The sequence below is a fragment of the Muntiacus reevesi genome, chromosome 15 (genome assembly GCF_963930625.1).
Source record: "Muntiacus reevesi chromosome 15, mMunRee1.1, whole genome shotgun sequence".
Classification (NCBI taxonomy): domain Eukaryota; kingdom Metazoa; phylum Chordata; class Mammalia; order Artiodactyla; family Cervidae; genus Muntiacus; species Muntiacus reevesi.
In genome coordinates, this window is record NC_089263.1 from 53337859 (window position 1) to 53363114 (window position 25256).

General features: G+C 36.6%; 1 protein-coding gene across 4 annotated transcripts in view; it reads right to left on the reverse strand.

Annotated features, from left to right (window-relative positions):
• The window catches only part of TRIP11 (thyroid hormone receptor interactor 11), a 69165-nt gene that overhangs the window by 20426 nt on the left and 23483 nt on the right, over positions 1-25256 (reverse strand). For all 4 annotated transcript variants that reach the window (XM_065905965.1, XM_065905962.1, XM_065905961.1 and 1 more), the window contains 9 exons: positions 24392-24432; positions 23763-23849; positions 19509-19721; positions 15893-18913; positions 13008-13148; positions 12212-12405; positions 8708-8871; positions 6441-6544; positions 1478-1577 (listed from right to left, as the gene is read on the reverse strand). In XM_065905965.1, coding sequence (XP_065762037.1) covers positions 1478-1577; positions 6441-6544; positions 8708-8871; positions 12212-12405; positions 13008-13148; positions 15893-18913; positions 19509-19721; positions 23763-23849; positions 24392-24432 — 4065 coding nt within the window. The remainder of the gene's footprint in view (positions 1-1477; positions 1578-6440; positions 6545-8707; positions 8872-12211; positions 12406-13007; positions 13149-15892; positions 18914-19508; positions 19722-23762; positions 23850-24391; positions 24433-25256) is intronic.

The following is a 25256-nucleotide window of genomic DNA, read 5'->3' on the forward strand; positions in this document are numbered from 1 at the left end:
GGTAAAGCTGTAGTTACACTGGCCTTCAACCTAACTAGACTGTTTTCCAAATAAACACTGCCTCTGGGTGAGGGCAACCATTTCAATACTTAGGGTACAACTCAGAGGATACTATCCTATCTTCAAAGGAGATATACACAGAACAGAATACAAGTTAGCCTATAAACAATTGTTTTCCTGACAAGAAATAGAGCAACATGGAAGGATTATGAACTTTGGTCAAGGATAAAAGATCAGAGTTTAAATCTCAGTGTCTTTAACTTATAAACTGGAACTAATACTGCCTACTTTAGTTTCTTGTGAAGGGTAAATAAAATATGGGAAGACTAAAGAATACGGTACATTTATATAAAATGCTCATGTAGACCCAATATATAACTGTTTCCTTGTCCATTTCCAGCCCCTCGATTACATTGAGAGTTCCAAGGCTGGCCAAATCTTACAAAGTAAACAGAGGATGTTTAGGTGGGCACTAACCTGCCTCAGATTAGTGACCTTGAGGATACCACTTCACATTCTCTTAGTATTTTTTTATTCCCAACAATCTCTCATCTCCTGTCTCCTGCTTGTTTTAGGCCACCTCTCTGGCTTGTCCTTTGGTGTCCACAATGCAGTGATTTCTCTGCTTGCCTCCTTAATGTCCAAGTCTCCGCTTCCTGTTGTCTGCCAGTGTTGGGGCTGTGCCATCTCCTACTTTTGCCTATTTCTACCTCATGTTAAGAGGTGCTTCTTAATTCCTTAATAACATGCCTTGGTACTACTGCTCCTAACCCATCCCCGGAAGCTGATACATTTCTAGGCTCTCATCACCCTTCCGATAACCTTTAATCATTACCTACTACACGCAGCCACAGAATAGCTTCCACTTCCTGGGTACCACTAACTCAGAGGTTAAATGAGGACATGCCATCTCCGTCAGCAGCTGGAGTTAATAAAGCCCTATGACCACCTGGTCATCTGAGGCCCAACTGATAACCCTAAACACAGGACTCACCCTAGGGAACTGACGGGCCTGTGAGACAATTTACAAGCATCAAAACATGCATGAGCGCCTGCGTGTAAAGCATCATCTGCAATCTAACTCGCTACTTACAGGCAGAGGTTCATTCCACAAAAAGTTACTCTTTTAGCTAAGAACACTGCCTCCTTTAACATATCAGACAGCTTTAGGCAGGATGAACATGGGCTGAACAGGGAAAAGTCACACTGTGATAAGCTGACTCAGTCAAATCTACCCCTCAGGTGGTCAACAGGTGACAGAAAGCACGACTGGACAGCCTGTTGTTCAGAAGAACTAACGACTCTGGTTTCTCTAGGAACCGTGTTCAAATCAAAGTAAACTCATCATGGGGAACAGAAATGGAAGTCACATTCTAACAGAAGCTGTTCTCACTCGACTGTACCAACGCATGGCAGGAAACTACACCTGATTCAACACTGGTACTGCAGGGGAAAAAAGAAAAAGGAAAAAACCTACTTTGTTTCTTAAGTTCTTCAATTTGTTCTTCCTTTAAATCTAACTGTTCTGTAAGTCTTGATGCTGAGTCTAATGCAGCATTTGCTTCATCCAAACGTTCCTGAGAAAGAAAAGTTCATTAAAAAGCAGCATGCAAAACCTACTTCACAAACGATAGAGCTGGAAGACAGCTTAAAAGTCAATCAATCCCTTTCAGCTGATGAAGCTATATTTCTCTGACCCTGGGCAAGTTCATTTGATACTGGTAAGTATGAAAGATAAAACTCACACTTCACATCATAATGTCTCTTTCAGAGGAATTATATATATATAAAAAAAAGAGAGAGAATGCTATTAAAAGACAACATGGTGACAAAAATTTTAAAGGTGACAATAATGAGAGAAAAAACTATGAAAAAGATAAAAACGTCAAGAAATATAGCAACAAATGTTCTTTCTAATTTTGCAAGTCTGATGGGCATAAAAGTTATGTTTCTTTATTACTTTAACTTTTATTTCTCTAACTACATACCAGTGGATTTGAGCATTCTTCATGTTTATAGGACAGCTGGAACTACCCTCATGGAAAAATCTTCACATACCTTGCCCATTTTTCCATTGAGAAGTCCTTCTTTTATAAGCTAGTTTGTAAGAGCACCTTGTATAGCAGATATGAACACTCTGTCATCTGTTACAAATATAGTCAAACATGTCTGACTTTGCTTCTTGAGTTTTAGTTGAGGTTAGGCTCCTCCCTGCCTCTGGACATGTGGTCTTCTAGATTTTCTTGCAAGGTATTTTTCTTTTTTAACATTTATATTTTTAAAATATGAAAGTAAAAGATATAAGTGACAGAGGATGAGATGACTGGATAGCATCACTGACTCATTGGACATGAGTGTGAGCAAACTCTGGGAGAATAGTGAAGGACAGGGAAGGCTTGCGTGCTGCGTGTCCATGGGGTGGCAGAGTTAGACACAAATTAGCGACTGAACAACAACCACTTTTAAAACAGTATTTCTCAGTGGAAGTGCTTTTGATATTCCTGGCCCCTTCCCACTTGCCAGAGGATCCACCCAGTCACTGTAACAGACAAGAACACCTCCAGACTTCCAGCACCCCTCACAGTTAAGAAATCCTTGCTTGGATACAACTGGAATTTATTTTTGTATATAGTGTAAGATAGGGTCCAATTTTATTTTCTTCAGTATAAATAACCAGTTGTGCCAACACTGTTTATTAGTTAATCTACTCTTTCCCCCATTAAATTAAAAGTAGTTTAGGATTTAGTTTTAAATTCTCAAATGTTACTTGGGCTCCATTTCTGGATTCTCCTTCTGTTCTACTAATCTAGTCAATATGGTATTGATTTATGGCTCTGTTCTGACATTTAGTAGGCAAGTCCCTCCTCACTATTGTTCTTTTACACAATTTTCTTGGTTATTCTAGAGGATTCACCCACAAAAATGTGAGATCACAGTCTCATCATCTTGAATCAGGGTGTGGTAGCTTTTTCATTTGTAGTATTATCTTGGATAAGCTAGTCCCCAGTTATCCAAACGTAATGTAGATATTGCTATGAAGATATTCTGTAAAAGTAATAGAAGCTCCTAATCTGCTGAATTTAAGGAAGGCATATTATTCTGAATAATCAGGGTGGGCCTGACTGAAGCAGTTGAAATGTCTTGAAACTAGAACTGGGTTTTCTCTACTAAAGAGAAGCAAATTCTATCTGTGGACAGCAGTTTCAGCCCATGCCTACTTCAGTTCATCCTGTTTGTGATTTACATTCTTGACCAACTGTGGACAACAACTTTGGCCCACACCTGAGCTCCAGCCTGCCTATGATGTGATCTTTCCATACTATCAAACCTGCGTATTTCCAACTTATTTAGCCAGACCCCACAATCATATCACCAATTTCACATAATAAATCTCGTATGTGTGAACCTGTATACAGTATATACATCAATGTATGTGTGTATGTATGTGTGTGTGTGTGTGTGTGTGTGTGTGTGTGTGTGTGTGCATACGTATAAACACATACACATCCTACTGGTTCTGCTTCTCAGGCTGAAGCTTGACTGATACACAAAGAGACTGAAACAAAAAATTTTAAATTAAAAAACCTAACATTTGAAATCTACAAGATTAAATTTAGTATAAATTTAATCTTTCAAATGAATTTGTTAACCTCACAGCATTTACAGTTAAGAAAATATAAATATAATTTTTTAAAGAAATTATAGATTCCACTACTCATTTCATCATTTTTTTGGGTTTTTATTTCATTAATTTCAACTTTTATCTTTACTAATTCCCTCTCAGTTTCTTCTGATTTGTTATTTTTCTAAATATATATTACATTTTAAATTTTTAAAAATAAAATTAGTTTAAAAAGATTTGGACTTATAACAGTAACAGACTAGATGTTTCAGACCCACTGAAAACAATTAAAAGCAACAGATGAAATAAATTTTTAATGTGTTAAAGAGCTGATCAGAAAGTAAACACCAATGGTGAATAAACATTTTAAAAGATGCTAGACCTCACTACTAGAAATGCAAATTAAAACCTTAAGATAGATAGCCCTTCTCACCAACCACACTACTTTTTCATACTGCTTATGGGGTTCTCCAGGCAAGAATACTGGAGTAGTTTGCCATTCCCTTCTCTAAGGAAGAAGCTGGGAAAGACTGAGGGCAGGAGGATGAGATGGTTAGATGATACCACCAATGCAACGGACGAGTTTGAGCAAATCCAGGAGACAGTGAAGGACAGGGAAGTGTGGCAAGCGGCAGTCCATGGGGTCACAAAGAGTCACACACGACTTAGCGAACAACAACCAACCACATTGGTGAAAACTTAAAAAATTCTGGTAATAGTAGTGTTGCCAGAGGTGTATTAATAGAACAAGAACACACAGTATTACTGGCAGGAGAAAAATCATCACAAATGTTTTAGAAAACAATTTGCCACCAAATCTAGTAAAGTTGAAATTGCCCATATATATCCCATGACCCAGCAATTCCAATCAAGATACACACCTGAAACTCTTATATGTGCACCAGATGACATTGCTGTTTAGTCACTAAGTTGTGTTCGACTCTTCATTTTTTTTGCATGTGTGTGTCTAACTCTTTGTGACCCCATGAACTGCAGCATGCCACGCTTCCCTGTCCTTCACTATCTCCTGGACTTTGCTCAAGCTCATGTCCACTGAATCAGTGACATCATCCAACCATCTCATCCTCTGTCGTCCCTTCTCCTCCTGCCCTCAATCTTTCCCAGCATCAGGGTCTTTTCCAATGAGTTGAAATATAAACAAGGAAATTCATAACCACATTGTTTGTATAGCAGATAATGGAAATGTCCTTTATCAGTAAAATAGGTAAATAAATTATATGTTCATGCAACGACTACAGCAGTGAAAATAATTAACCTTCCAACATATGTTATATGACTGAAATTTATGAAAATAACACTAGGCAAAAAAAAAAGCAAGTCTCAGAAAAATTCAATTCACATACAGTTTAGAATTCCATTCATACAGTTTGAAAATATTTTTTAATACATCCAAACAATGTATTATAAAAAGACACAGATATATTCGATAAAACCATAAAGGAAAACAAAGGGATGAAAAGAATAAAAGGTGCTAAGGAGTGGAGGAGATGTGGAGGGATGCTTACAGAACTTCAATGGGTGACATTCTATTTCTTATACAAGATGGTGAGCATGTGAGTATTTGCTGTATTGCTAATCCTATATTATCTAAATTTGTTTTGCACAATCCTCTAAATTAATGCTATCCCCAATCTCAAAGACATGATCATAAAACATGACTCAAATAGAAGTTATTTAATACCAGAAAATTTTAATGAAAATAAGATGCTAGAGTAAGTTTATTAAAAAAAAAAACAAACCTAGTATGTGTGCTAAGTCACTACAGTCATGTCCGACTCTTTGCAACCCTATGGACTGTAGCCCACCAGGGTCCTCTGTCCATGGGATTTTCCAAGCAAGAATACTGGAGTGGGTTGCCATTTTCCTCCTTCATCAGGGGATCTTTCCAAACCAGGGAAAGAACCCAGGTCTTCTGCACTGCAGGCAGATTCTTTACCATCTGAGCCACCAGAGAAGCCCTAATACTAGAACATTTTAATGAAAATAAGATGCTAGATATTATATGAGTAAGTTTATAATAAGAAAAACCCAGACTACAATACTATTCATATGAAAATTTCAGATGAATTTGCAACCTCTATGCTGATCATTTTCTGGAAGATCAACATGACATTTTGGTAATAAAACTCAAGTTGAAAAAAGTAATGAGTAAATACTGTTTTGCAGTCACTCAACATTTAGTAAAAATTTCAGAACATTAAAGGATATTTAGAAGATTAATAAGCCCAAACTGCATATTCACCATGACACATAAATAAAACTTTATTATTTTCCACCAGCTATCACCAGAGTCTACTTACAACTTGGAAGGGTTTATCCTACATCTAAAAGCAAGTCACCTTGGTATCATATCTCTTCATGAAGGTTCATTTTACTTCTTATAATTTTTTATGTATGAAATACAGCAATAATAATAAAGAGAAAAATATTTTAAAGAATTAGTTTGCAAAAGAAAAAAATCTAATGGGATAATATACATTATTTTAATCCATGTGAAATAAAGTACCCAATATATTTTGTTGAAAAGAGAAAATTATAAAGTCAAAATGATACACTATTTTTTAAAAAATGATCTCTAAGGTGTCCACCTGTGCTGAAAATGGAAGTCTCATGTTTGCTGTGTCTATTCTAAACTATAAGTCACACGAGGGAAATTCTTAGTATCCTGTTCACTGCTATGTCCCAGCAACAACATTTACTAAATTAATTGTTCAGGAGATTATTTCCAAGGCAAAAATTGTACAAGTAATTGTTGTGTGAATAATAAAATTCACAAGAGTAAATTATTTTAACCAACCTGTAACGACACAAGTTTTCCTTCCAGATTTTCTGCTTTTTTCTTCCATTCAGCAACAAGCTGTTTGTGCTTTTCTAGTTCAGCAGAATACATAGCTTTTTCCTCTAAAGAGGAGAAAAAAGTTACATTAGCATTTTATAATTGTGTGATAAAATTATAATTTTAAGCCACTTGAAATTTTAATAATACAACAAAAATATTAATAGCTCAAATGTCTCAACAAGAAAGTTATATATGCCTTAGTAGTGATGTTAACCGGAATTAAATTAATGAGATCAGTTTCGTCTGCTTAAATCTTTCTGCAGATCTTGCAAACTTTTCTTTCCTTCAGAACTCTACTCAAATATCAGTATTTCCTCTTTAGGAAAGCTTTCTCCATGGCCTCAGCCATCACAAGATAGCCATCACACTATCTTGTACACATGTCCACTCTAGTATTATACAGAGCAGACCTAGAGAACTCTTGCATTTAAAATTCAAAATTTCAACCCCAGGAGTAACCCTGATATGTACATAAGTACAAACGTAAAAGTTTGCTCAGTCACAAAACTATGACTTTAGTTACTTCAGTAGCATCACATCCTCTAACCACCTCCTCCCTACCAGCAGTTCATTCATTCTCAGTAATTACTGAATGTATGAACTAACAAATGGATGGGTGAATGATCTAAAGGGGGTAAATCTAAGGATGGGAAGTAGATGGGAAAAAGTGTGTTTGGTTATCAGGGTACCATTCACAGTACCAGGTCCTATTATTAGTGCCTAGAAAAGTTATTTTCCACCCAAATGAGAAAATGCAGTTAAAGTATAGATGAACAGCTAAGAACAAATTAACCAATATTTCAAAGGACAGTCATTATTAATGATTAACTCTTCAAAGTGGATTTACCCTCCAGCTGACAAAGGACTGTATAATCAAAGGTATGGTTTTTCCGGTAGTCACGTACAGATGTTGAGAGGAGGACCATAAAGAAGGCTGAACGCCAAAGAATTGATGCTTTAGAACTGTCGTGCTGGAGAAGACTCCTGAGAGTCCCTTGGACATGAAGGAAATCAAAGCAGTCAATCCTAAAGGAAATCAACCCTGAATATTCATTGGAAGGACTGATGCTGAAGCTCCAATATCTTGGCCACTGATGCAAATAGCCAACTCACTGGAAAAGACCCTGAGGCTGGGAAAGACTGAAGGCAGGAGAAGGGGGCGACAGAGGATGAGATGGTTGGATGGCATCACCGACTCAATGGACATGAGTTTGAATCAACTTCAGGAGATAATAAAGGATAGGGAAGCTTCATGTGCTGCAGTCTATGGGGTCACAGAGCCAGACACGACTAATCCCTAGGTTAGGAAGATCTATCATAACACAGGCAGAAGGTGAGTGATAATTAATATAAATTTAATGTGTTAGTGTTCTTAGTGTTCTGTAACTTTGGTTCCAAAGAATCGCAATACCATAAGGTATTGGAAAAAATGCCTATCAGGCTATCATCACAAGTGTTTTTTTTTTTAAACGTAACACTGTTTCCAGTACTATATTATGAATATGACCATATTGTTATATATCATAAAAACTTTATAACCACTTATTAGTGTAAAGGTTAGGCTATCATAAAGCAATAACACTGCTTCTTCATTATCCATCATGAATCATTATACCTATAAATATGATTTCTTTTTCACACATTTCATTTTTGATGTCTAGTGTCAGTAGTATATATAACATCTACAGTGTTTTTCTTATCATACAAGAGAATACTGATGTAGGCACTAACAGGCAAACAATTCATCTTGTAAACAGGTAACATAACTTATGGTATCAATAAATACAGTACAGTAAATGTATTCTCTCTTCCTTATGATTTTTTTGATAACATTTTTTCTCTAGCTTCCTTTATGGTAAGAATACAGTATATAATATACACAACATATAAAAATGTGTTAATTGACTATTTACGATATCTGTAAGTAAGGCTTCTGGTCAACAGTAGGCTATTAGGAGTTAAGTGTGGGGGCTAGGGGATTCCCTGGCAGTCCAGTGTTAGGACTCCACTCTTCCACTGCAGGGGGCACAGGTTCAATCCCTGGTCGGGGAACTAAGATGCCCGAATGCCAACCAGCAGCCAAAAAAAAAAAAGCAGAGTTAAGTTTGGGGGGACTCAAGTTGTATGTGGATTTTCAATTGCGTGGGGGGGTCAGCAACCATGCATTGTTCAAGGGTCAACCGTACAATGACTTTCTTCACTGGAAGACTGGCCATACAACTGACCTTGCTGGAAGTGCTCCAGGACCATCTGGAGGTTGGAGAGTGACAGCGCATACTGCTTCACTTGTTCCTGAGACAGGGAAAGCTGTAGCGTGGTTTCATCCCTCTGCTTGGATACCACATTCAACTGTTCCTGCAACGACTCTACCTGTAAATTGGCCTGATGGCTATGAACAGAAAGAATAAAAGTAAAACCGTTTCTAACTGTCTGGACATTTTAACAAAATGAAATATCCTCCCTACATATTATTGCACTAAATGCAAGTTATATTCAAAGTATTCAGATACTTTAACAAGATGAAACCTCTTCCCTATGTTTTTTGTGTGTTGTAAAATATACATAACACATTTTGACCACTTATTAGTGTAGAGTTCAATAGTCCTAAGTACATTCACATGGCTGTGTAACAATCACGACCAACCATCTCTAGAATGCTTTCCCTCTTCCTAAGCAGAAACCCCACACCCATTAAACAATAACTTCCCCTCCCCCCTGGGCACTACCTTTCTACTTTCTATCTCTATGAATCTGACCTTCCCTACATTTCATTGTATTAAATTTAAGTTAGATTTCAAACAAACTTGAAGAGTTCCTCTGATCTTTGTTCTCTCTGCTTTTGTTAAATTAGTCATCCTTCCTGTGAAGGTGACTTTGAACAAGCAGCAGTCATTTTAAACAGAATTGTGCTGATCAAGAAATGTCAACGTAAGAAAAATTCACAAATAGCCTGCAACTTTTGTTTCCAGGCTAAAACCCTTAGTTGTAATTTATCATAAACTTCTACCGGTAAGTTATAAGTGATTTTGGAAGTCATTTTGTCCAGCACAACCTAACAAGCAATGGATTCTATGATACCCCCTTGTTTTTAGTACTCGCAATCCTAGTGAACTAACAAATTTCCAAAGGCTATCCCATTGATTAACTGCCCTAATTATGAGTTAATTAACTTTTACTATCGTCTTTCTGTTTATATTAAATAATCCCTACACTTGTTCCAAATAATAAATCAAGAGATCCCTAAGAGATTTACAGAACACCTATAGGCTTATGTCACTGAGATACTTCTTTAATGTATAATTATTACATACAAAATACTGTGATAGCCTTTCCTAGGTTTTCAATACCCAGCCAGTTAAATTCTTATTCAGAGCAGCCCAATAAAGCCAATTAAGAGCAGCTCACTTTGAAGAAACTTTACCCAACAGCACCCTCTTGTGGAAAAAGCAGAGGACTTAACTTAAATCCCCTCTTCTGTCCCTGGACTTTATGCAACTTTGCCTATTAGCAAATCACTCAATTGTAAGGATGAAATGAACTGTGATATCATTCAAAATATTAACAAATACAAGATATTACTATTGTTAAGGGTTCAAAACACCACAACCTTATTTTATAGATTTGAGTTACTTATACACCAAATATTTACTGGACATCTATGAAACTATGTGTAAGAATATACACTGTGGGAAGGGTGTAAAATAAATGGCATCATTTCTACCCCCCAGTAACTTTGCACTTCATTGGGTGGGGGAAAGTGTAAATAAAGCAGGTCAACAATCACCTATACTCCTAAGTAAAATACAAGTGCTCTATCCGAGACGCAAACATCCCACTAGGGTTTGATTTTAGACTTGAGGTGTGGGGGCCTAACCAAAGGATTCTTTATGAAGGAAGTGCTATTTGAAGAACAAGCGAGATTAACAAAAAGACGGTTAGGGATCAGGCCCACTCTTTTTATAAAGAAAGAGTAGGTAACAAAAAGTAGGAAAATAGCTCTATCTGAAAAAGTAATACAGTTTGGTTGGATGCAGATCATAGTGAGAAATAAGGCTAAGGAGGTAGATAGCCTGGGCCCAAATCATGAAAAAACTACCGTGGTTCTGAAAAAGGAGCAACAAGATCACAGGCCTACCTAAGGAAGACTATTTTGACAGTTATTATGAATGGTAAACAAAAACAGGCAGAAACTAGCAACTTTTTTTTTTCTTTTTTTAGAAACTAGTTACTTTTAATTAGAGAAAATAAGGGCCTGAAATTGAAAGATGACCAATTTTACAGGTTGAGGATGTTTTTTTCTGCCAATGTGAAAAACATACACAAATGTTCACTCACTGTTTTAATTCTTAAACAAGTTCTTCTGAGTCTGAAGGTACAATAATATATCCAACAAAAGAGGTAAGGAGTTTGCCCTCAGAAGTATTACCCTATAATGTCTTTGCAGACAGAGATAATATCTACTATATCCTTGGATTTCCCTCAGCATCATATACAGTAAAAAGATTAAAAGATGCACATACAACCAACACAAATGCAGATATGATATTTCTGGAAGATTATTTGGCAGTATATTTCAAATGCTTTAAAAACACCCCTCAAACCAGAATTTCCATTTTTCAAAATTTACACTGAGGAAATAATCTATCATCAACACAAAAATGCCTATTTTGGGTTATCAAAGCAGCACTCTTAGTAATTCTGAAAAGTTGGAACATTCTAAATGATCAATAATAAATGATTGCCTTAAAGATATTATGGCAAACACAATAATGGTATACTATGTAGCCATAAATGATACTGCAGAAACACATAGCTTAATGTGTACTGATATTCATATTATTAACTGACAGAAGCAGGTTACAAAACAGTATAAACAGTATGATCTCAACCATTTTGCTTTAAGAAAATAATATACAATATATATATACACACACATACAAAAGCATTCAAAGGCACAAAAAAACCCACTGTGTTTCTGGATAAATGAGACTGTGGCTCTAACTGTTTTTGGTTTATGTGATTTTCTTGAAGTGGAAAATATGTTTTTTTGTAAAAAGGAAAAAAAAACCACTTTTATTGAGAGAAATAAAACTGAAGAATATGTACGCAGGGACCTGGTCACTCAAAAGTTCTAGTAAGCCTGGAGTTAATTCACACTGACCTAGGCCTTCACAGGTTACATCTTTTATTCTAACATCCAAACTCTGTCCAACTTTAGATCACTTGATTAAAAATTAAATCACGGAGTTCCCTGGTGACCTAGTGGTTAGGATTCCAGGCTTTCTCTTCCGGGGCCAGGTTCAATCCCAGGAATTGAGACCCTGCAAGCTGCAGTGCGTGGCCTGGGGCAGGGGGTGGTATTAAATCACATAAATTTTTATTGGAAAACTTGGGAAAGCTAATTAAATTGGTCAGAATTTAGGCCTAGCCTCCTAAAATGATGAGAAGGAATTATACAGGATAACAATTAAGATTCAGAGAAGCTTTAGTTTGAATGCCAAATGGGTAAGGGTTACAAACCCAAGTGTGAGAACTACACATGTACTTTATGTCCCTGATATTGGGAAGGTTACTAAATCTCTTTACCCTTACTTTCTTAGTCTGTAAATTGGAGCTAAAGAATTCTGTGAGAATAAAATGAGGTAAAATATGAAAACTTCTTACTGAGTCTGACACTCAGGACGTGTTCAGTTAATGTTAACATTAAAAAAAAAAAATGAAAAAGTTACCTTGCATTTTCCATTGCACTGGAGGATGAAACTAGCTTTTCCTCTAATATTGTGACTTTCTTTCTTAGTTTCGCCTCTCTGTCTTCTGCAGCCAAAGCTTCACGGGTATAAGAATCTTCTGATTCTAAAAGATGGTTACGCAATCTCTCTAGCTCCTGGTTTAAGCGTAATTCTTTGTCACGTAAATGTTGAACCTAGGTAGAGGACATTTCATTTATTTTTCCTCCATTAAAACCTCTCCCCTTTCCTTCCTACAAGCCACTTTGTTTTTAAATCTTTTCTCCATTACTGAAGTGTATTAATTGCATACTAATTTCTCAGATTGCAAGATACATTTGTGCTAGGAAAAAAATTCTCCTGAATGAGGAGGATGAGGAGGAATTCTCTCCTCATCTTGAATATGGAAGGCTTACTTTGTAAGATCTCATTCCCTATGTTGGCTATACTAAAAAATAAAACTACAAAGTACTAAGCTTTTTGTGACAGGCCACTTTTTTCAGTAAATTTTTTTTTTATACTTTACAGGCAGGAAATTTTTTTTTACATTGACGATATGTGATCTTTTTCTTTTCTTGAGGCATAATTTAATTTTATGCACACAACATAATGATTAGATCATGGTTTTTGCTTGAAAACTGAAACAATGCACTTTGGGAGATCAAAATCCTACTAAAGCACACCAGAGTAAGACTGAGATAAAAATCAGCTAATAGAGAAATTCATTTTACATGATAATTTTTTACAGTTTCTTACTTAGCAGTTTCTAAGATTTTGCTTCTTTAAAGTGAAAGTATACCTCATTCTGTACAGCCGTGTTTTCCATTTGTTTCTGTTTCAAGGCCAACATGACTTGGTCTCTCTCTTGTTGAAACATAACTGTCTTTTCCTGCATTGACTTAACTGCATTTAAAAGCTGATTTAACTCCCCAGTCTTGCCCTTTTGGAAAGAAACAATTTTAGCTTTAAAGAAAAATACATTTCAAAATGGCATTTCTTCATTAAATAATTTAAAAATTCAGTTAACTATGTCAACATCATCAAAAACAAGAAAAGTTTGAGAAACCATTACAGTGCAAAGGAGCCTAAGGAAACATATGATAACTCAATACAATGCATTCTGGATGGGACCCTGGAATAAGAAAAGGATATCTGCTAAAAAACTGAGAAACTTCAAATAAAGTATTAATGTATCTAAATAGGTTCATTATTTGTAGTCAAGGTACTACAGTAACGTATGATGTTAAAAATAAGGCAACCTGAGTGTGAGGTATTATGGGAAGGCTCTACTATATCCCCAACTTTTTAATAATCTAAAACTATTCTTTTTTTTTTCTTTTCTAAAACTATTCTTAAAGAAAAAGTTTTAAATGCTTTAAAAAAGGACTCAAAGGACACAATGTCCTCAAATCTATCCTACACAACAAAGTGTACACAAACCCCCAAATTGCCCAAAAGAGTGTGTGTGTGCACGTGCGCACATGCACATGTATATGCCAGCATTTATCAAGCACACACAACTGTTGTTAGGGAAGTAGCAGTGCCAAGCTGTTGGCAGAGGAGAAAGAAGGGAAGCCATTTCACATGCACAGTCTATTTTAAGAGAACATTTTGGCAACAGTTTAATGAAAGCAACTCAGGAATGATATCTTGCTAGACTGCTGTGAAAAATTTATTCCTGAATGCATTCCTTACAAGCACAATATATGAAAGACGTTCACTGCAGAAGCAGGGCCATGAACTTAAGGTGACAGCTGGGGTTCTAAAAAGCACAAAAAAGTGTCAGCCTGTTTACAGCCAATTCTTTTCTCTGTATGAAATATGCATATTGTCTGAATCTATTAATAGATTGGTATTATTTTTACATTTCTATGTAAACTTTCCATTTCTTTAAGAATAAATTACACGTCCCTCAAGGCAAATCATCAAAACCAAAACATAAAACCATCTGTTCCTTTTATCTCAACACCCCCTCCTGGAAAAGGGAGCCAATATTTTCCAAATAGTTTTTCAGTTAAATTTTTTTCATACTAGAAAAAGTAAAAATGCTTGAAAATTAAAGAGCTGAAGATCTCCTGTTGAGAACACAGCTTTCTCCCTAAAGAAAAATGCTATTTAATTGTTAAAAATATAATAAAGGTACTCTTCAATTATATAGGGTATTATAAGAAATTAGTTTACGCTAATTAACCTCAACACAATACGTACTTAAGTACAACCTAACTGACTTAGGAAAGCTTCCTGAAAGACAGGTGAACCTTAATTAAATCTGCATACTTTGGATCTATAAAAGGCAATGAAATAGACTGTATGAGATGCTAAAACTATCATACGATAGGAAAAACACATGAAAAATGAATACCTACTGTCTTCCATTCCTCTATTATACTCTTACAAGCTCTTAATCGTTACACACAAATTTGGCCCATGAGCAATAGAAAGCTTCTACCCTGACAGTCTTATTAATATGGATTACAGACCAGTACCATAAAAGCTAACAAGCTACTCCTGAAAGGAGGAACACACCTCAACACATCAGTGTACCTACTTAATTAGATGACAAAGAAGGGGAAGATGACATTAAGACTTTTCTTATTAAGTGAAAACTACATCAAGCATTCCCAAGCTTTAATCTGAGATTCTTAAAAGAGAATTTAATTGGCAAAAGAAGTTAAATTATTTTGTTGCGCCTGGTAGCATGTAAACACTCAAGAAGCAGTTTTTGAATATTACATTGTTCTGCCTCATTTCTTTTCCAAATTTCTACTACTAAGTATAGAAATCAAGAGTAAAAAGGCCTTATACCAAAAGAGCCAATAGCTTTGATCATAGTAAGATCTACTAGGTCTTCAACACATTCTTATCAAAATCTAACATCAACTGCATGTAAAAATTTAAATGTATCAAAAACTGCTGACACCTAAACTGATACACAACCTTTCATTTTATGGTTGAATAAATAAACCAATAAAGTCAAAACACACCCAGTCACATCAGTGACACAGCTAGGATTAGAATAATTACTGAGTTCACTATGTGAAAAGTACTATTCATAGCTAATGCTTTTCAAATACCAGGCTGTGAATAATTCATAAAAGTCAATGCAATGGGTCATACAGAACTTGTTTTTAACAGAGCATCACATGTAATGAGGGTAATTCCTGAAGCTTTTGCTTCAGTGTTCCACACACACACACACACACACACACACACACACACACTTACTTTGTCACAATGTAAAATGTATTTCTTACTTCAGATCATTGTCAAAGATGTAGCATGTATTCCACAGAACTTCCTTTAATATACAAGAAGCTCTAAAGCCAGTAGTTACTGAAATATGGCTAAAATGTGATTAAACTGTAGTAACGTCCAAGTTCTCTCTTGTAACATATTTCTATTTTCTAATGAAAAACAGTTTCTAAACTCTTCTTTTCTACTTAGACCATAAAAAAATTAATCTAGCACTACAAATCATTGGAACTAACTAGTAATCTGGGGAAAAACTTTTCCTCAGATGCCTCTGAGGAAAATTTATTTAGAATGAAGCACAATGCTTTGAAGTACATATTTCTAAATGAACAAATTCACCTTCCCCTTTAAAGATAACATCAATAAAGTAGCACACTAAAATCTCTCCTCCACCCCCAAACTTCCTTCCACAACACACCATCCAGAACATACCTGCTCTTTTTCTTTCAGTAGTTGCTCAAAAGCTAGAGCCTTCTCCTTCAATGAATGGCACTCAAATTCTTTTTCTCTCAGCATCATAGAAAACTTCATATTAGTCTCCTGTAATGCTTGATACTCTGTTTCCTTTCCCCTGGATGTTTCTATTATTTTTTCATTTTCCCCCTTTAGTTTACAAATGTCCATTTCTAAAATTAAGGTTCTCTCCTTCAGGTTCGTTACTGCTTGCCTCAAAAGTTCATTTTCATTCACTTTGTTGGTGAAATTTTCATTCAAAGAAAGTAACTGATCACTTTTGGCTTTGATCAAGAGGTCTTTTTCCTTCAGCGACTTTTGTAAGCTCTCCTGTTTCTCCTTCAGCAGCTTAATTTCTGAATCAGTCTGTTCATGCTCTTTTCTTTCTAGCTCTGAGGAAGCAGCAATCGAATCAGACAATCTGTGATTATTTTCCTGGAGAGTTCTAATTGTCGCATCTTTTTCCTGCAGGGATCTTCTCAGCTCTTCTATTTCTTGTTTAGAAGGCTCACTCGACACATCAGACTTAATTATTCTAAGAGATTCTGCTGTCTGAGAAGCAGTCGATGATTCAGGGGAGAGCTGTGGTGAAATAATATCAAGTTTTCCTAAAAGAAGATCTTTGGTGTTGCAAAGTTGCCCTATGCTGTGCTGAACTTGTGCTAACTCCTGACCAAAATTTTTGAGCTTGGTTTCATTCTGCTCATAGCTTTGGATCAGGCCAGTGTAGTCCACTTGTAACTTAGAGCTGTTATTGCTGTCCACCAAAACTTGTGCCTGGAGCTGATGAAGCTCCTCCTGGAGCTGGGCGGACTCGTGCTGCATATTCTGTACTGTGGTCATTACCTGCTGTTTCCACTCTTCCATTTTCTTGACCTGTTGTTTTAGCTTATCTCGTTCCTGTAGGAGTTCCTCAAACTGATTACTATTAACACCTCCAACCTCATTTCCACTGTTGGATGCTTGTAAAACTGTCAATAAGGTCTGGCATTTTTGACTTAATGCATCGATTTCAATGTCTTTTTCTCGAATGATACGGGATAAATTCTGAATGGTTTCTCTAAACATATCTTGGCCACTACTTTCAAATCTTGTAAACAGTTTTTTATTTTCATCTTGCAGCTTAGTAAGGGCTGCTTCCTTGGCCGCCACTATATCCATCATCTTGTGGTATTCTGTTTTGAGATGGCTATTCTCCCTCGTCTTCTCACTCAAAACAGCCAGCACCTGCTCTCGCTCCATAGCATAGGCCTGCAGCTGCTGCTGAAGGTAAACGACATCCTGGGGGTAGGAAGTGGAAGAAATCCGAGCATGAAGAGCTTGTATCTCCAAATCTTTCTGCTGGATAATCTGAGTTAGTTTACCAACCTCATCTTTGGACAGCTGATCAATCTGTTTAGTTAGGGATATATTCTTTTCATTTAGAAGTTTAATCTCCAACTCTCGTTCTTTTATTCCTTTCACTAATCTTTCAGTTTCAGCTTTAGATAAATCGTGCTTCTCACTTCCATTTTCTATATTAAGGCCTCGAACTTTTGTTTCTTGAAAAATATCAGAATTCTCTGTTTGAATGTCCGATCTTTCTTCGTGCAACTGGGTTTTGATTTGTTCAATTGTCTTTTGCAAATTCTTAATTTGCTCATCTTTCTCTAAAAAGAGCTGAGTGTGTGTGGTGTTCATTTGCTCATGCTGGTATCTAAACTCATCCATTTCTTTCTTCTGCTCCTGTAAAGACTGAAGCAGTTGTATTTTACTCTGGTTTTGATCTTCAATTATCTTTTGATGATGCTTTATTTCCTCTTCAAGATTATCCTTTATTATATTCAGCTGATTTACCTCAGATTCTAGCTCTGTAATACTATCAAGGGGTTTAGGTTCAGCCACAGGTGCAGCTCGGCTCTGCTGTTCCCTCAGTCGTTCCAGCTCTTCTTTGAGATGACTGTTTTCTTCTTTCATGGAGCCAAGACTTCTGTCTTTTTCCTCTATGGTTTGCCTTAAAATTTCATTTTTCCTTAGGGCCTGAGTATATTTATTTAACTCCTCCTGAAGCTCTGAACTTCTTTCTTTAAGCTTTTCAATAAAACTTTCTTTCTCATTTACAAGTTGGGTCAATTGCTTCTGCTCTTCTAAACTAGATGACAAAATTTTCTTAGTTTCCTTATGATCAGATGCCATCTGCTCAATATTCTTTCTGAGTTCTGTTATTTCAAAGTCCTTCTCTTGATTGAGTTTAACTAAACGTTCATGATCTAACTGTAACGCAGAGGTGCTCGAATGGCGTGCATGGGACAGTTCTTCAATGGTTTGCTCATACTTGCTTGCTTCTTCCAACAACCTCTTTTCAGCCTGACGCAATTCTGCTTCTAACTGTTCTTTCTCCAGTTTTAGAGCCTCCACAATGGCATTTTTTTCCACAGCAATCAGACTGTTACCTGCAAGAGACTCTTCCAACTGATGTCTAACATCTTCACATGCTAAATTCAACTCTTCATTCTCCACTTTGAGATCAAAAGCAACTTTCTTTAAATTTTCATTGAGCCGTTCTATTTCTGAAAGATTTTGCTTTAAGTCTCTGACTTCAGCTTCCCTTTCTTTAAGTAAGTTATCCTTAAAGTCACTGTCAGAGTCCTGACTAAGAGACTGCGTTAACTCATCCCTGACTCTAGAAAGCTCCTCCTCCTTTTGCTTAATATGTTCCTGAAGGTCAAAGTTCTCCTTCTGGGTACTTAAATTTTGTGTGTGTGATTTATTTAGCTGGTCTACTAGATCATCTACTTTATCCTCAAGCTTCTGCTTGCTTAAATGTAAATCATTTAGGACCAGTTCACTTTGAATTAACTTTTCTTTTTGCACATCTAATTCTCTAGTAATGTTCATTTTATCATCTTCAAGCTGATGAACTCTTGTTTTTTCATCATTTAGATCTTTTTTCAGTTTACTGATGATATTATCTCCCTCGTTTTGTTGTTTTGATAGCTGATCTTTGATCAAAATCATGTGCTGAAAGAAAAAGTAATTTGGAGAGTAACTTTAAATATTCTCTCATTTTAATAGCTAAAGAAAACTTTAAAAAACGTCATACATAATAGGAGAATAATCCTTAAACATTTCTAATCCTTTTTAAAGCAACTTTTAAAAAATTCCTAACAAAGTTATTTACTAATTATCTTATAGCAAATCGATTTTTGCAGAGGTTAGAACTTGAAAGCAAAGAAGATAGATGATATACGTTGGTGATTTTCAATTCAAACAAGGAAGCAGGGAGACAACAAACTATAGCCCACAGGCCAAATCAACACCTGCATGTTTTTGTAAACAAGGCTTTAATGGAACAAAGCCAGGCTCATTTGTTTACATATGACAACAGCAGAGTTGAATAGCTGCAAGTGAGACTACATGGCATACAGAGTCAGATATTTACTATCTAAAGTTTACAGTAAGTTTGACAATCTCTGTAACTAGAGCATCACTAAAATACTGATTAAATAACAGAAATTAAATCACATCAGTATTGCTTATTAACCCAGTGTTCAGTCCACTGAGTAGAATTTACTCCTTCACTGTCTTTAAGATAAAACACATTTAATATAGTTACCTTTGTAGCCTCTTGGTTCTGTTTATCCAATTCTTCTAACTCAGCTATTAGTATTTCCTTTTCAGTAATGCTCTGATTGAGTTCTTGTTCCTTTGCCTCCAAACTTCGTCTTAAATCACATAATTCTGAATCCAAATCCACATCCCTTGCAGCTGTACTTTTAACTACTTCATACTCATTATTCAGTTTTGAAAGTGACATGTGAAGTTCTTCCTTCAATGATAAAAGAAAAAAAAAATACCACATACTGTCAATTGGAAGAGGCACCAAAAGATTAAAAATATACATATATAAGCAAAGCTTGGGAATCTATTTTTAGATGTTCTGTTAGAAACATTACTGAATAGTATCTCAGTAGTAATACACGAAATTCAACAAGCCACAGCCTTCATTCATTTACTATTTGCAGCTTCAACCAAACCATTTCTATAATCCCAGACAAGATACAATAACTGTAAGTTTGTACTCTAGCTTCAACTCCTTTACACAAAAATCTTCCCTTTTGAGAGGATTCCCAATCCCACTCCATGGCCACTTCCCTTCTGTCTCCTCCTTTCCTCCCACAACACACATACTTTCCAAAATGTCCCAAGCCTTCTAGCTCTCCTCACTTCCATTCCCTAACATCGCCACCAACAGCCACAGAGAAAAATGGGAAATATCAAAACTCAATCACTAAAGTTTGTCCTCTCTAATTAGAAAATAAAAGGTTTCTTTTCCCTCATAAAAGTAGTTTCCCTTATTCTTGGCTTCTGTCAGAACATAAAATCTTCTCTTGACCCAAGAAAGAACCCTCTTCTCCTTCCTCTACCATCTCACCTAAGCACAGACTAGGTTCCCCGCTCTCAAACCTACCACTCCTAAAGATAAACCCGTGTATGATCTTTTAAAGTATATTTTATGTTCTGTCCTATCTGTATTTAATGCTTCTCAAAAATCCCCAACATGGGACAGTTCCCTATGCTTTAACATTATTTCAATCACTGAATATGATGTTGTCACAAACTATCATTGTAAAGATGTCTTTCATTGACAGAAATTGTTTTTGTTCACAGTTTTGTTTATTTTTGGCTGTAGTGGGCATTCACTGCTGCAGGGGCTCTTCCTTAGTTACGCCACGTGGCGGCAGCTCTCCACTGCAGGGTGCAGGATTCTCATCGTGGTGGCTCTCTTGTTGGGCAGGAAGGGTTCTGGGGCGCTGGGCCTTCGGCAGTTGCAGTGTGTAGACTCATAGCTGCAGCTCCCAGGCTCTAGAACACAAGCTTAACAGTGGTGCATAGGCTCAGCTGCTCTGAGGCACATGGGATAGTCCTTTATCAGGGATCGAACCCATGTCTCTCGCATTGGCAGGCGATTCTTTACCACTAAGCCACCAGAGAAGCCCTGACAGAGATTTCTGAAAGCAAACTTCTATGGAATCCTTTTTAAACTAAATAAGAATCTCAAATTCCTATAGTCTAATATATATCTTACAAAAGAGACCGATGAAAACTATATTAGAACATTTGCCTTACAATTTCATTCTCTTCCAATTCAAAGTTTCTCCTGAACTACAATTGAAAGATGGAAACAGCATTCTTATGCCTTTCTAAAGTTATCTGTTCAATTAGAAGAACCACAAAAAGAACGTCCCTGGCAGTCCAGTGGTTAAGACTCAGCACACCCATTGAAGAGGGCATGGGTTCGATCCCTGGTTGGGGAACTAAGATCATATAGGCCACGCGGTGTGGCCAAGAAAAAAAAATTCTAAGATGAGAACCATAAAATGTTTTGTCATGTGCATCCTAAAAATGTAATGACTTTGCAGGTATTCTTGGCGTTCTTAACCAGTGAGCAGACCCACTGTTGTTGTTCAGTCGCTCAGACGTCTCTCTTTGCCACCCCATGGAATGCAGCACTCCAGGCTTCTCTGTCTTTCATCATCTTCCAGAGCCTGCTCCAACTCATGTCCACTGAGTCAGTGTCCAACTCATGTCCATCCATCTTGTCGTGTCATCCCCTTCTCCCGCCTTCAATCTTTCACAGCATCTGGGTCTTTTCCAATGAGTCAGCTCTTCGTATCAGGTGACCAAAGTACTGGAGCTGGAGCTTCAGTCCTTCCAGTGAACATTCAGGGTTGATTTCCTTTAGGATGGACTGGTTTGATCTCCTTGCAGTCCAAGGAACTCTCAAGAGACTTCTCCAACACCACAGTTCAAAAACAGCAATTCTTTGGTGCTCAGCCTTCTTTATGGTCCAACTCTCACATCCATACATGACTAATGGAAAACCCATAGCTTTGATTAGATGAACTTTTGTTGGCAAAGTAAAAATCTCTGCTTTTTAATATGCTGTCTAGGTTTGTCACAGCTTTTCTTCAAAGGAGCAAGCGTCTTTTCATTTCATGACTGCAGTCACCATCTGCATTGATTCTGGAGTCCAAGAAAAGAAAGTCTGTCATTGTTTCCATTGTTTCCCCATCTATTTGCCATGAAGTGACCGGATGCCATGATCTTAGTTTTTGAATGCTGAATTTTAAGGCAACTTTTTCACTCTTCTCTTTCACCTGCATGAAGAGGCTCTTTAGTTCCTCTTTGCTTTCTGTCCTAAGTGTGGTATCATCTGCATATCTGAGGTTATTGATACTTCTCCCTGCAATCTTGATTCCAGCTTGTGCTTCATCCAGCCTGGCATTTGGCATGATGTACTCTGCATATAAGTTAAATAAGCAGGGTGACAATATACAGCCTTGACCCATAGGAGACACAATTCAATCAAAACTGGCAATGGATCATGTAACATTGAAAGAAAGGAGAAATAGCTATCAGGAATAGTTATTTATAGAATCCAAAATTATCACAAGAAGGTTACAGGCCCTATCAAATGCATGTAAGAGAAATGAAAACTACAAAATACACCTAGGCCACCAGTTACAGAAAAGAAGAATTGGATGAGTAGAATGCAGTGGAAGACAAGAACAGAGGAAACACAAGCAATAATTAAAATGAATGGCAGATACTGCTGGCATTCAGAGGGTAGAAAAGTGGGCGCAGGAGCCTACACGTCAGGACAGTGCCCGCAACTAACGCTCCCACCTGAGTGGCCACAGCGCCCCTGTGAGAAACACTGCCTATATGTTACACTACGGGTGCACGGACAGTGAAAATGCAACATGAAGGTGTGCATGAACAGTATATAATATGCTAATCTCTGGGCTTTAGAAAACGATGTGTGTATTCAGCTGCGTTTGACTGTTTGCAACCACATGGACTGTAGTTCACCTAGCTCCTCTGTCCATGGAATTTTCCAAGCAAGAATACTAGAGTATGATGCCATTTCTCCAGGGGATCTTCCTGATTCAGGGATCAAATTCACATCTCTTGAATCTCCTACACTGGCAGGTGGATTGTTTACCACCAGCCCCAGCTGGGAGGCCTATCCATATTTATATATAAAAACCATATATGAAAAAAAAAAAAAAAAACATATATGCAAAGACACAGTCTGGAGGGATATACAAGACACTGATAGAAAAAGAACGGCTCGGATGAAGAGGCCAGTCAACAGAAGCGTGAAGGATACTCCTGTTTTACTGTCTGCAGTTTTTAGGATGTATTATGCTGAATACATATATCAGAAAATAAGTGTTACTATTTTAAAATTAACATTTTAAACTGAGTTGAGACACTGGCCTAAAAGAATAATAAATAATACCAGACTACAACTGTTCTATATTTAAGAAGCTACCTTAACCAAAGACTTACCACCCATGTGCTATAAGCATTAAAATGTTACCTTTCCCCATTCCCAACATTGCATTACAGAATCTTATTCCATCCTTGCCACCAGTATACTTATTTCTACCAGTGAGAATGTCTCCCTTTGCCCCTCACCACGAAGAAACTTCTGTCAACCACACCAGACACACTCTGGACATACAAGCAGTATACAGACAATACAGCATGCCCCTCTAGACTCCAAACCCACATGTGTATACTGCTGCTGTCAAGACTCATGTAAAACCAACACAGGGCCTTTACCTATCTTTTCTGCCTACTGTATCTGTGTGCCTACTGGCTTGTCTCTAAACATAAACTCTGAACAGCCTCTCATATTCTGAACCTTGCCCACGTACTTCATCCTGGTTTGACAAGCATCAGTGAGACCAGCTTTAACCTCAGGACTCCTGAGAACTGAATATGCCATTCTGATTAAAAACTGGCCCTTGGTTATGATCTACAATTTTAATTCTGTCCCCATTTTTATTGTACCCACCTTTTCTTGATTTAATAATGAATTCTCTTTTTCTAAAACCTGGACATGCATTTTAAGTTTCAGATTGTCTTCAGCGAGATTATTATCCTAGAAGAACGTTAAAACAGTATGTTTTCAAAAAAGAAATTTCAAGTTTACAAAAAAGCAGGCAAGTGATACAACTGTGCATTTCTACTCTCTGGCAATATTTAAAATTATAGCATACAACATTGTTCCATCTAAATCCAATCATTTTATAGACATTCTTAAAGAGGATTTCTTTTATTACATTTGAAAAAATATGTCAATACATTTACAAAATAACTCGCAATCATTAAAAAAAAAAACAAACTCCTTGAATTCTTTAGGGGAAATCAAAATCTACTACCACTGTCTATACATACATAACACGTCAAATTAATCTTCTAAGAGATATACTTGCATTTTTCAATTATGTAACTTTTAAAGTTATGTCAATTTATGATGTAAAAAGCTTCTATTACTAACCAGCAAACATAAAATTATAAGATGAAAGTTCCAAGGATAAGTTCACATGAATTTGTAAAAAATACAAAATAAGTAATTATAATCAAAATACTTTCTCTTGGTAAACCAGAGACAAAAGCTTTCTCTCTTAAAAATGAGTTTACCTGATTTAAATTACTCAGTCTCTTTATTTCATTTTCAGCATCTGTAAAAAACAACGAATCTGACATTAAAATTCTTGGAAATAACTTAATTATATCCTATATTAAACTCAGAATGAATCCAATTAAAATGTTATTTATAAGCATAATGAGCAAGCCCAACAATGAAACGTAGTCTTGTTATTTTGTATTTCTGACTGTACCAAAGAAGTCATAAAATAAATGCCAGTTCAAAATTATGTTAAAAGACAACTCTACAGAATAGTATAAGAAAGAATTATAATTATATTCTGAATAAGTCATAAGTTACTGCCTTGATTAAAAACATTAACTACATTTCACAATGAATTGATTAGCCTGTGCAGCAGAAATATAGTATAAGAACTAAGATTAGAATTTTCCTGGACTCCAAAATCACTGTGGACAGTAACTGCAGCCAGAATATTAAAAAACCCTTGCTTTTTGGAAGAGAAGTTGTGACAAACCTAGACAGCATGTTAAAAAGCAGAGACATCACTTTGCTGACAAAGGCCTGTATAGTAAAAGCTATGGTTTTTCCAAGTCATGTATGGATGTGAGAGTTGGACCATAAGGAAGGCTGAGCACTGAAAAATTGATGCTTTTGAAATGTTGTGCTGGAGAAGACTCTTGAAAGTTCCTTGGACAGCAAGGAGATCCAACCTGATGGCAGTCAGTCCTAAAGGAAATCAGTCCTGATCGTTCATTGGAAGGACTGATGCTGAAACTGAAGTGTCAATACTTTGGCCACTTGATGCAAAGAACTGACTCACTGGCTAAGACCCTGATGCTGGGAAAGACTGAAGGCAGGAGGCGAAGGGGGCGACAGAGGTACCGACTCAATGGACAT